This window comes from Scyliorhinus torazame, chromosome 14, assembly GCF_047496885.1.
Source record: "Scyliorhinus torazame isolate Kashiwa2021f chromosome 14, sScyTor2.1, whole genome shotgun sequence".
NCBI classification, from domain to species: Eukaryota; Metazoa; Chordata; class Chondrichthyes; order Carcharhiniformes; family Scyliorhinidae; genus Scyliorhinus; species Scyliorhinus torazame.
Window position 1 is genome coordinate 171771502 of NC_092720.1, and position 14877 is coordinate 171786378.

The window sequence follows — 14877 nt, forward strand, 5'->3', positions numbered from 1 at the left end:
TTCCGGGGCAGGTGTGACCTGCATAAAAAGGACGGGTTGCATCTAAACTGGAGAGGCATTAATATCTTGGCCGCGAGGTTTGCTAGTGTCACACGGGAGGGTTTAAACTAGTATGGCAGGGGGGGGGGTACCGGAGCAATAGGTCAGAAACTGAAAACATTGAGGGAGAACTAGGGAATAGGGCCAGTATGGCTCTGAGGAAGAGTAGACAGGGAGATGTTGCTGAAAACAGCGGGACAGGTGGCCTGGTGCATATGTTTTAATGCAAGAAGTATAACGGGTAACACAGATGAACTTAGAGCTTGGATTAGTACTTGGAACTATGATGTTGTTGCCATTACAGAGACCTGGTTGAGGAAAGGACAGGATTGGCAGCTAAACATTCCAGGATTTAGATGTTTCAGGCAGGATAGAGGGGGATGTAAAATGGGTGGCGGAGTTGCGCTACTGGTTAGGGAGAATATCACAGCTGTACTACAGGAGGACAGCTCAGAGGGCAGAGAGGCTATATGGGTAGAGATCAGGAATAAGAAGGGTGCAGTCACAATGTTGGGGCATTACTACAGGCCTCCCAACAGCCAGCAGGCGATAGAGCAACAGATAGGTAGACAGATTTTGGAAAGGAGTAAAAGCAACAGGGTTGTTGTGATGGGCGACTTTAACTTACCCAATATTGACTGGGACTCACTTAGTGCTCGGGGCATGGAAAGGGGCAGAGTTTTTAAGGAGCTCCAGGAGGGTTTCTTAAAACAATATGTTGATAGTCCAACTGGGGAAGGGGCTGTACTGGACATGGTATTGGGGAATGAGCCTGGCCAGCTGGTAGAAGTTTCAGTAGGGAAGCATTTCGGGAACAGTGACCACAATTCAGTAAGTTTTAAAGTGCTGGTGGACAAGGACAAGAGTGGTCCAAGGGTGAATGTGCTAAATTGGGGGCAGGCTAATTATAACAATATTAGGCGGGAACTGAAGAACCTAGATTGGGGGCGCGGATGTTTGATGGTAAATCAACATCTGACATGTGGGAGACTTTCAAATGTCAGTTGAAAGGAATTCAGGACCGGCATGTTCCTGTGAGGAAGAAGGATAAATACGGCAAATTTCGGGATCCTTGGATAACGAGAGATATCGTAGGCCTCGTCTAAAAGAAAAAAGGAGGCATTTGTCTGGGATAGAAGGCTGGGAATAGACGAAGCCTGTGTGGAATACAAGGAAAGTAGGAAGGAACTTAAGCAAGGAGTCAGGAGGGCTAAAAGGGGTCATGAAAAGTCATTGGCAAATAGAGTTAAGGAAAATCCCAAGGCTTTTTACACGTACATAAAAAGCAAGAGGGTAGCCAGGGAAAGGATTGGCCCACTGAAGGACAGGCAAGGGAATCTATGTGTGGAGCCAGAGGAAATGGGCGAGGTACTAAATGAATACTTTGCATCAGTAATCACCAAAGAGAAGGAATTGGTGGATGTTGAGTCTGGAGAAGTGCGTGTAGATAGCCTGGGTCACATTGAGATCCTGGGTCACATTGAGATCCAAAAAGACAAGGTGTTGGGCATGTTGAAAAATATTACGGTAGATAAGTCCCCAGGGCCTGATGGGATCTACCCCAGAATACTGAAGGAGGCTAGAGAGGAAATTGCTGAGGTCTTGACAGAAATATTTGGATCCTCACTGTCTTCAGGTGATGTCCCAGAGGACTGGAGAACAGCCAATGATGTTCCTTTGTTTAAGAAGGGTAGCAAGGATAATTCAGGGAACTACAGGCTGGTGAGCCTTACGTCAGTGGTAGGGAAATTACTGGAGAGAATTCTTCGAGACAGGATCTACTCCCATTTGGAAGCAAATGGACGTATTAGCGAGAGGCAGCACGCTTTTGTGAAGGGGAGGTCGTGTCTCATTAACTTGATAGAGTTTTTCGAAGAGGTCACAAAGATGATTGATGCAGGTAGGACAGAGGATGTTGTCTATATGAACTTCAGTCAGGCCTTTGACAAGGTCCCTCATGGCAGACTGGTACAAAAGGTGAAGTCACAGGGGATCAGGGATGAGCTGGCAAGATGGATACAGAACTGGCTAGGTCATAGAAGGCAGAGAGTAGCAATAGAAGGGTGCTTTTGTGATTGGAGGGCTGTTCATAGTATATATAAATGATTTGGAGGAAAATGTAACTGGTCTGATTAGTAAGTTTGCAGACGACACAAAGGTTGGTGGAATTGCGGATAGCGATGAGGACTGTCAGAGGATACAGCAGGATTTAGATCGTTTGGAGACTTGGGCGGAGAGATGGCAGATGGAGTTTAATCTGGACAAATGTGAGGTAATGCATTTTGGAAGGTCTAATACAGGTAGGGAATATACAGTGAATGGTAGAACCCTCAAGATTATATAGATGGGGTGGGCAAATGGGCAGAAAAGTGGCAGATGAAATTTAACACTGAAAAGTATGAGGTGATACACTTTGGAAAGAGTAATTTGACAAGGAAGTATTCAATGAACGGCATGACACTGGGAAGTATCGAGCAACAAAGGGACCTTAGCATATTTGTTCTTAGATTTGAAGGCAGAAGGGCAAGATAATAGCATGGTGAAAAAGGCACGTGGGACACTAGCCTTTATCAGTTGAGGCATAGATTACAAAAACAGGGAGGTCATGGTGGAGTTGTGTAGAACTTTGGTGAGATCACAGCTGGAGTACTGTGTGCAACTCTGGCTGCCACATTATAGGCAGGATCTGATTACACTGGAGGGGATGCAGAGGTGATTCACCAGGATGTTGTCTACGATGGAACATTTAGGGCACCATCGAACGGCCTTGTTGCGTCTGACTCGGTGACGCGATGAGACATTGACGACACTCAGAATGCCTCACGAGATCCTCCTGCCTTCTCCCCATAACCCCTGACCTCCTTATTAATCAAGGATCCATCTATCTCTGTCTTAAAGACACTCAATAATTTGGCCTCCACAGCCTTCTGCGGCAAATAGTTCCACAGATTCACCACCCTCTGGCTGAAGAAATTCCTCCTCATCTCTGTTTTCGTCTGAGATTGTGTCCTCTCGTTCTAGTTTTTCCTACAAGTGGAAACACCCTCTCCACGTCCACTCTATCCAGGTCTCGCAAGGTATCCTGTAAGTTTTAATAAGATCCTCCCTCATCCTTCTATACTCCAACAAGTACAGACCCAGAGTCCTCAACCGCTCCTCATACGACAAGCTCTTCATTCCAGGGATCATTCTTGCGAACCTCCTCTGGACCCTTTCCAAGGCCAGCACATCCTTCCTTAGATAAGGGGCCCAAAACTGCTCACAATACTCCAAATGGGGTCTGACCAGAGCCTTATACAGCCTCAGAAGTATATCCCTGGTCTTGTATTCTACCCCTCTCGACATGAATGCTAACATTACATTTGCCTTCCTAACTGCCGACTGAACATTCACGTTAACCTCAAGAGAATCATGAACAAAGACTCCCAAGTCCCTTTGTGCTTCTGATTTCCTAAGCATTTCCCCATTTAGAAAATAGTCTATGCCTCCATTCCTCCTTCCAAAGTGCATAACCTCACACTTTTCCACATTGAATTCCATCTGCCACTTCTTTGCCCACTCTCCGAGCCTGTCCAAGTCCTTCTGCGGCCCCCTGCTTCTTCAATACTACCTGTCGCTCTCCAGATCTTTGTATCATCTGCAAACTTAGCAACAGTGCCTTCAGTTCCTTCTTCCAGATCATTAATGTATATTGTGCAAAGTTGTGGTCCCAGCACCGACCCCTGAGGCGCCCCACTAGTCTCCGGCTGAAAAAGACCCCTTTATCCCCACTCTCTGTCTTCTGCCAGTCAGCCAATCCTCTATCGATGCCAGGATCGTACCCTTAACACCATGGGCTCTTAACTTATTTAACAATCTCCTATGCGGCAACTTGTCAAAGGCCTTCTGGAAATCTAATCAAATCAAGTCCATTGGTTCTCCTTTGTCTAACTTCCTTGTTACTACCTCAAAGAACCCTAACAGATTTGTCAGACATGACCTCCCTTTAACGAAGCCATGCTGACTCAGTCCTATTTTATCATGCACTTCCAAGTGCTCCGCGATCTCATCTTTAATAATGGACTCTAAAATCTTACCAATGACAGTCAGGCTCACTGGCCTATTATTTCCCGTCTTCTGCCTCTCTTCTTAAACAGTGGTGTTACATTAGCCACTTTCCAGTCCTCTGTGACCCTCCCTGCCTCCAGTGATTCTTGAACGATCACCTTCGATGCCACCACAATCTCCTCAGCTATCTCTTTCAGAACCCTGTGGTGTAGTCCATCCGGTCCAGGTGATTTATCTACCTTCAGACCATTTGACTCATTTAAATATGTCAGCACCCGATACTCCTGAGGCTTGGGAATGAATGGCCGTGGCTGGGTGACCTTGCCATGGTGCCGTTTAACACTGGTCCACATAGGGCAGCACAGTGGCGTAGTGGGTTAGCTCTGCTGCTCACGGCGCCAAGGTCCCAGGTTCGATCCCGGCTCTGTGTGGAGTTTGCACATTCTCCCCGTGTTTGCGTGGGTTTCACCCCCACAACCAAAAGATGTGCAGGGTAGGTGGATTGGCTACACTAAATTGCCCCTTAATTGGAAAAAATGAATTGGGTACTCTAAATTTATTTAAAATTTTTAAAAAAATAATAAACACTGGTCTACACAAACATGGACCAGGCATAACGGAACCTGGGTGGAGGTCTCCCTGGCCTTCGGAGGCCTCTAGGTGGTGGGACTCTAGCAGGTGGTACCCTACCGCTGCCGCAGTCATCCGGGCATGCTGGCAGTGCCACTGCACACTGCCAGAGTGTCACTGCCAGGAGCACTGCCAGGGTGCCAGGCTGGCAGCACCAAGGTGTTCAGGTGCCAGGTTTCCCATGTCAGGGATCGTGCCCGGGGGTGTCCTTAAGAGGTGGGGTGTGCGGAGGCTCGAGGACCCCCTTAGAGGTATTTTGGGGCAGTGGGGGTGGGGTCTGGAAGCTGTGGTTTGGTGTCTGAGGGGGGTTGAGAGATCGGGGCGGCATTTTGAAAATGGCGCCTGACCTTTTCCTGCACTGATGAGCTGAGCACGTCAGTGCAGGAAATGAGGAGCTCCCAACCGAGGCCAGAAAAGACGACAGAGTCCCGTTTGATAGCGGGGCAGTGCCGAGAAAGACCGTGTTATACACATCCGAAACGGTACAGTTTTCTGCGTGTTAAATTATGGTTATGAAGTCATGAAGAAAAATTGTTATGAAGAGAAATTGGATAGGCTTGGGTTGTTTTCTTTGGATCAGAGGGGCGACCTGATCGAGGTGTACATGACTATGAGGGGCATGGACAGGGTGGATAGGGAGCAGCTGTTATCTTAGTTGAAGGGTCAGTCACGAGGGGACACAAAATCAAGGCGAGGGGCAGGAGGTTTGGGGGGGGGATTTGAGGGAAATCCGTTTTACCCAGAGGGTGGTGACGGTCAGGAATGCACTGCCTGGGAGGGTGATAGGGACAGGTTGTGTCACATCCTTTAAAACGTACCTGGATGAGCACTTGGCACGTCATAACATCCAAGGCTATGGGCCAAGTGCTGGCAAATGGGATTAGGTCGGTAGGTCAGGCACTTTTCACGTGTCGATGCAGACTTGATGGCCAATGTGATTCTGTGATTATACCTAGCCGTACAACATGCCAATGTTTGTAATACCTGTTGACTGCACACACTGGGAATATATTTTAACTGTGGACCATAGTATTCACTGATAAAAATATTATGGACTGGATGCTGATTCCTGTTTTACAGATGTCAGAAATTAATCTGTGTCCTTACAACTTCCTCTATCTAAAATATTAAACATGATGTCTGTTTTATTTCCACCAGTTCCAGCCTCACTGACCCTGGACCCAAACACAGCGCATCGTAACCTCGTCCTGTCTGAGGACCGGACCAGTATGAAATTTGGTTTCAGAGCATTACAGGTTCCTGATAACCCGGAGAGATTTGACAAGTGTCAGTGTGTCCTGTGTTCACAGAGTTTCACAGCAGGGAAGCATTACTGGGAAGTGGAAGTTGGGAGAAAGAATCAGTGGCTCGTGGGTGTGGTGAGTGAATCAGCCAATAGGAAGGGATCGATAAGACCGTGTTCGAAGCACGGTTACTGGCTTCTGTCGCTGCAAGTTGAGAATCAATATGTAGCTACTGAAAGCCCATCAGTCTCCCTGACCCTGAGTGTAAATCCCAGGAAGATTGGAATATTTCTGGACTATGAGGAAGGACAGGTGTCCTTTTACAATGCCGATGACATGTCCGTTCTCCACACTTTCACTGACAGCTTCACTGAGAAGCTCTTTCCTTTTTTCTATCCTGGATCACTCAATGAGGGTAAAAATGCTGCTCCGCTGAAACTGCTTCATTTTGTACTGTAGATTCTTAAACTGATTTATTTTTTTAAAATGTGCTTTCATTCAAATTTTTCGCATTTTAACATTTTACAAAATAAACAAAACAAAAACTTGACACCCCCAAATACAATAAACTGCACCAATCAACCCCCCTAACAGTTGACGGTAATTAGTTCTCCGAAATGCAAAATAAACAAACCCCACTTCTTGTGGAGCCCCTCATTTGCCCCCTTTCAGGCAAATTCCACCTTCTCAAGATGCAAGAACTGCATTGGATCCCCCAGTCACACCGAGGCACAGGGTGGAGAAGCTGACCTCCACCCCAACAGGACCCGCCTGCGGGCGATCAGCGAGGTGAAGGCTGAAACATCTGCCCCCGCTCCCGTCTGCAACTCCGGCAGGTCTGACACCCACTCTGACATGTAGGATTGCCGACATGGTGCTAAAAAACGACCCCCAGAATTTCCCCAACTTTGGGCAGTATGAGAAGATGTGCACATGATTAGCCAGGCCCCCCCCGCACCGTTCGCAAGTATCCTCTACGCCCTCAAACAGTCGGCTCATCCTTGACTTCGTCAGGTGCGCCCCTCAACTGTATAAACCCGCGTAGCCCCCTGATCCGGCTGATAACATGGAATGTGAGGGGCCTGAATGGGCCGGTCAAGCGGGCCCAGGTATTCACGCACTTAAAGGGACTGAAGGCAGACGTTGCTATGCTTCAGGAGACACACTTGAAGGTGGCAGATCAGATCAGGCTGAGAAAGGGATGGGTAGGGCAGGTCTTTCATTCAGGGCTGGATGCGAAGAACAGAGGGGTTGCAATACTGGTGGGGAAGTGGGTGTCGTTCGAGGCGCTGAATATTGTGGCGGATAATGGTGATCGATAAGTGATGGTGAGTGTTAGGTTGCAGGGGACCCGGGTGGTGCTGGTGAATGTGTATGCCCCGAATTGGGACAATGCAGGGTTTATGAAGCGTATGTTGAGTCGGATCCCGGATCTGGAAGCGGGGAGCTTGATAATGGGGGGGGGGGGGGACTTTAATACAGTACTGGACCCAGCATTGGACCGATCCAGGTCAAGGAACGGTAAGAGGCCGGCTGCGGCCAAGGTGCTAAGGGGGTTTATGGACCAGATGGGGGGAGTGGATCTGTGGAGGTTTGCCAGGCCGGTGGCCAGAGAGTTCTCTTTTTTCTCCCATGTACATAAGGACTATTCACGGAGAGGAGAGAGAGGATGGAGAGGGAGAGGTTGGTGGGGGAGATCATAAGGGTGGACAGGAGCTATGCAGAGGCCCCCGAAGAGGGGCTGCTGAGGGAGCGACGGAACCTCCAAATGGAATTTGATTTATTGACCACGGGGAAGGCAGAGGCTCGGTGGAGGAAAATGCAGGGGGCAGTATATGAGTATGGGGAGAGCGCGAGTCGGATGCTGGCGCATCAGCAACATAAGAAGGAGGCGGCGAGTGAGATTGGAGGAATCAGGGATAGGGGGGGAATACGGTGCGGAGTGCGGTTAAAATAAATGAGGTATTTAGGGATTTCTATGGGGACCTGTACAAGTCAGAGCCCCCGGAGGGGGGAGAGGGGATGCCGCGGTTCTTAGATCAACTGAGGTTCCCGAAGGTGGAGGAAGAGCAGGTGACTGGCCTTGGGGCCCCGATTGGGCTGGAGGAGCTGGTTAAGGGATTGGGGAGCATGCAGGCGGGCAAGGCCCCGGAACTGGATGGGTTCCCGGTTGAATTTTATAGGAAGTATGTGGATCTGTTGGGCCCGTTGCTGGTGAGAACCTTCAATGAGGCGAGGGAGGAAGGGACTCTGTCCCCGACAATGTCTCGGGCGCTGATCTCGCTGATTCTCAAGCGGGACAAGGACCCACTGCAGTGCGGTTCGTATAGGCTGATCTCGCTCCTTAACGTAGATGGCAAGTTGCTGGCGAAGGTTCTCGCTACGAGGATTGAGGATTGTGTCCTGGGAGTGATACATGAGGACCAGACGGGGTTCGTGAAGGGCAGGCAGTTAAATGCGAATGTGCGGAGGCTCCTGAACGTGATTATGTTGCCCTTGGTGGGGGGGGGGGGAAGCGGAGGTGGTGGCGGCTATGGACGAGGAGAAGTTTTGATCGGGTGGAGTGGGAGTACCTATGGGAAGTGTTTGGGTTTGGGGAAGGATTCATAGGGTGAGTCAGGTGGTTATACAGGGCCCCGGTGGCGAGCGTGTGTATGAACCGGCGGAGATCGGAATATTTCAGATTGTACCGGGGGATGAGACGGGTGTCCCCTGTCCCCTTTGCTGTTCGCGCTGGCAATTGAGCCGCTGGCCATGGCATTAAGGGAGTCTAGGAACTGGAGGGGGTTGGTCCGTGGAGGGGAGAAACACCGGGTGTCGTTGTATGCTGATGACCTGTTATATATTGCAGATCCAGTGGAGGGGATGGCAGAGGTTATGCAGGTCCTTAGGGAGTTTGGGGACTTCCCGGGCTACAAGCTCAACATGGGGAAGAGTGAGCTCTTTGTAGTGCATGCGGGGGGCCAGGAAAGGGGGCTAGAGGAGCTGCCGTTGGAGAGGGCAGAGAGGAGCTTTCGATACCTGGGTATCCAAGTAGCTAGGAGCTGGGGGGCCTTGCATAAGCTTAATTTGGCACGGTTGGTGGACCAGATGGAGGAAGACTTTAGGAGATGGGATGTGTTGCCACTTTCCCTGGCGGGTAGGGTGTAGTCGGTCAAGATGACGGTCCTCCCGAGGTTCTTGTTCGTGTTCCAGTGCCTGCCCATCCTAATCCCCAAGGCTTTTTTCAAGCGGGTAAGCAGGAGTATTATGGGGTTTTATGGGCGAGCAAGACCCGAGGGTGAAGAGGGTGATTCTGGAGCGCAGTCGGGACAGGGGCGGGCTGGCGCTGCCGAATCTGTGTGATTATTGGGCAGCGAATGTGGCGATGATCCGTAAATGGGTAATGGAGGGAGAGGGGGCGGCGTGGAAGAGGCTAGAGGCGGCGTCTTGTGTGGGTATTGGCTTGGGGGCGCTGGTGTCGGCACCGCTACCGCCGACGCGGTACACCACGAGCCCGGTGGTGGCGGCGACATTGAAGATCTGGGGACAGTGGAGGCGACATAGGGGTGAGGTGGGGGCCTCAATTTGGTCCCCGATACGGGATAATCATAGGTTTGTGCCGGGTAGGATATTTGGGGGGTTCCTAAGTTGGCATCGGGCAGGAATTAAAAGGATGGGGGACCTGTTCATTGATGGGACTTTTGCTCGCCTGGGAGCGCTGGAGGAGAAATTTGGGTTGCCTCCCGGAAACGCTTTTAGATATATGCAAGCGAGGGCGTTTGTGAGACGGCAGGTGAGGGAATTTCCGCTACTTCCAGCACGAAGAATTCAGGACAGGGTGATTTTGGGTATATGGGTTGGAGAAGGCAAGGTCTCGGCGATTTATCAGGAGAGCGATTTATCAGGAGCTGCAGGAAGCGGAGGAGGCCTCAGTGGAGGAGTTGAAGGGCAAGTGGGAGGAGCTTGGGGAGGAGCTGGATGAGGGTCTGTAGGCTGATGCCCTGGGCAGCGTCAATTCCTCCTCCTCTTGTGCCAGGCTCAGTCTAATTCAGTTCAAAGTAGTACATAGGGCGCATATGACAGGGGCGAGGATGAGTAGGTTTTTTGGGGTGAAGGACAGAGGTTTGAGATGTTCGAGGAGCCCAGCAAATCACGGCCATATGTTCTGGACATGCCCGGCGCTGGAGGGGTCCTGGAGGGGCTTTGCGAGGGCTATGTTCAAAGTGGTGAACACCCGGGTCAAGCCAAGCTGGGGGATAGCGTTATTTGGGGTATCGGACGAGCCGGGAGTGCAGGAGCCGAAAGAGGCCGGAATCCTGGCCTTTGCGTTCCTGGTAGCCCTGTGGAGGACCCTACTAATGTGGAGAGATGCAAAGCCTCCGAGCATAGAAGCTTGGATCAATGACATGGCAGGGTTCATTAAGTTGGAGAGGATAAAGCTTGCCTTGCGAGGGTCTGTGCACGGGTTCTCCAGGCGGTGGCAAACGTTCCTAGACTTTCTCGCGGAACGTTAGGTGGAGGTCGAAACAGCAGCAACCCGGGGTGGGGGTGCAGGGGGGGTGGGTTTCTGTTTTTGTTAAAAGGGCGCGTTTCCCCCGCTTTTGTATTTATTTGTTAAATGGGGTTAATGTATCTTTGTTTGATTTCCTGTGTACAATTTTGTTTCTGTTTTTTTCCTTTCTGGAGTGCTTGGTTGAAAATTTTGAATAAACATGGGTGAAATTCTCCGGTATCGGCGCGATGTCCGCCGACTGGCGCCCGAAACGGCGCAAATCAGTTGGGCATCGCGCTGCCCCAAAGGTGCAGAATGCTCCGCATCTTGGGGGGACGAGCCCCAACCTTAAGGGGCTAGGCCCGTGCCGGACGAATTTCCGCCCTGCCAGCTGGCGGAAAAGGCCTTTGGTGCCCCGCCAGCTGGCGCGGAAATGACATCTCCGGGTGGCGCATGCGTGGGAGCGTTAGCGGCCGCTGACGGCATTCCCGCACATGCGCAGTGGAGGGAGTCTCTTCCGCCTCCGCCATGGTGGAGACCGTGGCGAAGGCGGACGGGAAAGAGTGCCCCCACGGCAGAGGCCCACCCATGGATCGGTGGGCCCCGATCACGGGCCAGGCCACCGTGGGGGCACCCCCTGGGGCCAGATCGCCCCGCGCCCCCCCAGGACCCTGGAGCCCGCCCGCGCCGCCTTGTCCCGCCGGTAAGGTAGGTGGTTTAATCTACGCCGGCGGGACAGGCATTTTAGCAGCGGGACTTCGGCCCATCCGGGCCGGAGAATCGCGGGGGGGTGGGGGGGGGGGGGGAGCGGGCGGCGAATATCTGGTGCCGGAGAATTCGGCAACCGGCGGGGGCGGGATTCACGCCAGACCCCGGCGATTCTCCGACCCGGCGGGGGAGTCGGAGAATCTCGCCCCATATTTTTTTTAAAAATCAAAAAACTGTATAAACCCCAGTCTCGCGCACAAGATCGAGGCATTCACCCTCCACAGCATCTCACAACACAGTCCCTCCTCCAGCACCAACCCCAACTCCTTCTTCCACTTGACCTTAACCCCCGCCATGGACACTTTATTCTCCTCCCAAATTCTCCCATAAATCGGCAAGGAGGCAGGTGCCATTGGAAAGGTCGGGAAAAACCTTTCTTGCAAAGTCCCGCACCTGCATATACTGAAGTCCCTCCTCACGCGGAAACCCAATCATCCCCCTCAACTCCTCCAAGCTTGCGAACCGTCCCTCCAAAATCAAATCCTTCATCTCCTTCACCCTTCTCTCTTCCCATCCCCGAAACCTCGTATCCATCCTCCCCGGCTCAAATCCATGTTTCCCCCAGATTGGCATAAGCCTTGAACGTGCTCCCAACTACAGTGCTGCTGAAATTGCATCCAAATCTAAACTCTTTGCCCGGGGGAGTAGGTGGTGTTACATTTGCATATTTTTCTCACTCGAGAGGCCAATAAGCAAATCAGAGAAAAATAAGGGGCGGGATTCTCCGTTGGCTGACACTGGAACGGCAATTGGGTGGAGAATCGGCTATGACACTGAAATCGTAGCCGTCGCCGGTTTTGCATCAAATCACAATTTTCCGGTGCCTCAACTGCGACGTCAATGCATTCCAGAATGTACGTACAGTAAACGCTGTTGGCATATCATTAGCGGACCCAATTCAGTATTCTCCAGGGCCTCCGCGATGCTCCGCCTCCACTGGGGAGTAAATTCCCGATGGCGAGGTTCGCTTGTGCTTTTAGAAATCGTGAAACAAGCGCCATGGCTGCTGAGGGAGAGATAGGGAATATGGGAACTGTCCAATATCGCCATAGTTTGCTGACAGTCCTGCCGGTGGCTGGATGGCTTCTGCCAGGGCCGGGGAGAATAGCGGGGGTGGCCGGGTGGTGGGCTGTGTGGTCAGGGGGGACGGACACGGAGCACCATTGCCACGGTCTGCAAGGCAGCCTTGAGTTATGGCGTGTTCCAGCGCAATCAGTACCATCCTGTTGGCTGGGATAGTTTGTGTGGGGAGGGAAGTGCCTATCTGCGTTTGCAGCTTGTCAACCTCTCGAGTGTCATCACAGACCCGGCGAATCCTGCACTGTTTCACATTGGGATCCATTGTGTCCAAGTGGTGCCAGTGCGAGCCCTCCACGGTCGCGGAATCGGTCCAGGTGCGGCGCCAGTTTTGCTGTCTTGGAAGTCCAGGAATGCTGCCCCGCGTCAACACTTTGAGGCGATTCTCCGTCCTTGTTACACTCTCACTCAAGCAAAACAGGGCCATTGAATAGCGGGAGAGGCCAAAAACGAGATCCACGCCAGGCGTCAAACAGTTTGTGATGCAACCGGCCCGCTCCCCTAGGCAAAATTGGGATCTTGCCATAGCGAGGCGAGAAACCAATTATACCACTAAAGCCCAATTTCCATACAATTAACAAGAGCCACCCCATAACCAACATCATTCATCGGCCTCCCAAGTGGGCACGTCGAGCTGCGTGTACCGATTGATGGTCTGGCTGTATGTAGTCCACGACCATTCTGTGATTCTCCCCAGTTTTAACTACCACCACTTGGGCTCTCCAGGGGCTGTTGCTGGCCTCGATGATGCCTTCCCAAAGCAGCCGCTGGACCTCGGACCTGATGAAGCTCCTGTCCTGTGTGCTGTACCGTCTGCTCCTGGTGGCGACGGGTTTGCAATCTGAGGTTAGATCTGCGAAGAGGGAAGGCAGATCGACCTTTAGAGTTGCGAGGCCGCACACAGTAAGGCGAGGTAGGGGCCCGGCGAATTTCAGGGTTAGGCTCTGGAGGTTGCACTGGAAGTCCAGGCCGAGTAGTAGGGCAGCGCAGAGGTTAGGGAGGACGAAGAGGCGGAAGCCACATTCCGGCGCCTGTTCGGGGAGGCTGGTAATCAAGACAGACCAAGGACACATTTGGCCAAGGCAAAGATTTTGGGCAACACTCCCAGAAACTGTTTTCATGGTAATCGATAAGTTCCATAAGAAAGATATATTTCAAATCACCTCAGGTTAAAACTTGATGGACAAATACATATCAAATTGAATTAACTATGAAAGAGTTTAACCCAATCACAGCCAAAAAGGGGAGAGACATTATTGACAGAAATAATCTTTAAAGAATACGTGCCGGTTTGAACAAGCCATTCTGGAATCACTAACTTAAATCTCTCAAGCTACTTTTCTGCTCTGTCGCTCTGAACATCTATTTTGTTTCTATTTTCAACTTTCTGTATTGTGTATTCAACAAGAAGAAATATCAAGAGCTTTGATTTGTATTGAATTCAACTCAGTACTCTGTATTTGCTTGGACAAAACAAACTTTAAAAAGACTCTGTGTTGCAAGTAAAAAATACTGATCAAGAGATATCTGAAAATCAAACTGAATAAAAGCAATTTACTTCACACACGAAGCTCTGTTTCATAATCTGACGAGTAGTGTATATGGTGCGGCGACATGTAAGATACACTAACCAAAGTTCAGATCTAAAAACTGCCGCTGCGAGCAGGGTATTAGGAGAACGCTGTATTCAAATTGAATGAGGATTGGAAGTTAGAAATCATGACACCCCACAAGCTGCAACAGCTGTTGCAACTGCAGCATCCACCCCACCATCGGCAACAGGCCATCTCCTTGCTCCATTAAAAGATTCCAGAAAACTGGCTCAATGCAACTTTTGTGGTAAAACAGGACATTGGGCAAAAACATGTCGCTATAGACGAGAGACGTTACAGGGAAAAGACCACAAAGATACACCCCGTGACTCACATCACAGGGAGACACCCCGTGACAACTACAGGAACCCACCCCATAACTACTATTGGGATCTGCCCAGGAATACGTATTATGTCGTATAAGGAACAACCTGGACTCCGCCCACGGGCACCACCTAGACATGATCATGATGATGATAACGACAGGTTTCACAGACAACAATTGCAACCACAACTTGAGAGGTCAAAAAACTAGTGGACCCCACTCTCAGTGAGTCCATTCAAACAGCATTACATGCTTATATTAAAAACAATTTGGATGGACTGTATATATCATTCAGAGAGGGAGGACAAGACATTGATTTTCTTTTTGATACTGGGGCACAATTAACCTGTGTCCTGAAAAAAATATGCTACATTTTTCCCTTTAAAAGACAAGGCGATTGAAGCATATGTAGTGGAAGGTGATCCAGTAACCCTTCAACGGACACAGCCTTTACTGCTTGAATTTGACCCATATCAACTAATTACTTCAGTCTGGATTGATCCCATTCCCGAAGCTGTTTTGGGAATCGATATCCTCTGTACATCCCTTACCTTTGATAACGGCAAAGTTACATGGTCATTCAGACGCCTTAAAAGGAGTGATCTTGCTCAACACCCAATTTGGGCAAAGGACAAAAATGACTGTGGCCTTTTGAAAATGGGACCAACATCCTTCACTGGA

At 50.5% G+C, this 14877-nt stretch overlaps 1 protein-coding gene across 1 annotated transcript in view; it reads left to right on the plus strand.

Annotated features, from left to right (window-relative positions):
* Positions 1 to 10486, plus strand: part of LOC140389079 (uncharacterized) — a 121335-nt gene extending 110849 nt beyond the window's left edge. Inside the window, exon 13 of the mRNA XM_072473238.1 lies at positions 5875 to 10486. Within this exon, the coding sequence (XP_072329339.1) occupies positions 5875 to 6419 (545 nt within the window). The 3' untranslated portion in view covers positions 6420 to 10486. The remainder of the gene's footprint in view (positions 1 to 5874) is intronic.
* The last annotated feature ends 4391 nt before the right edge of the window (positions 10487 to 14877 follow it).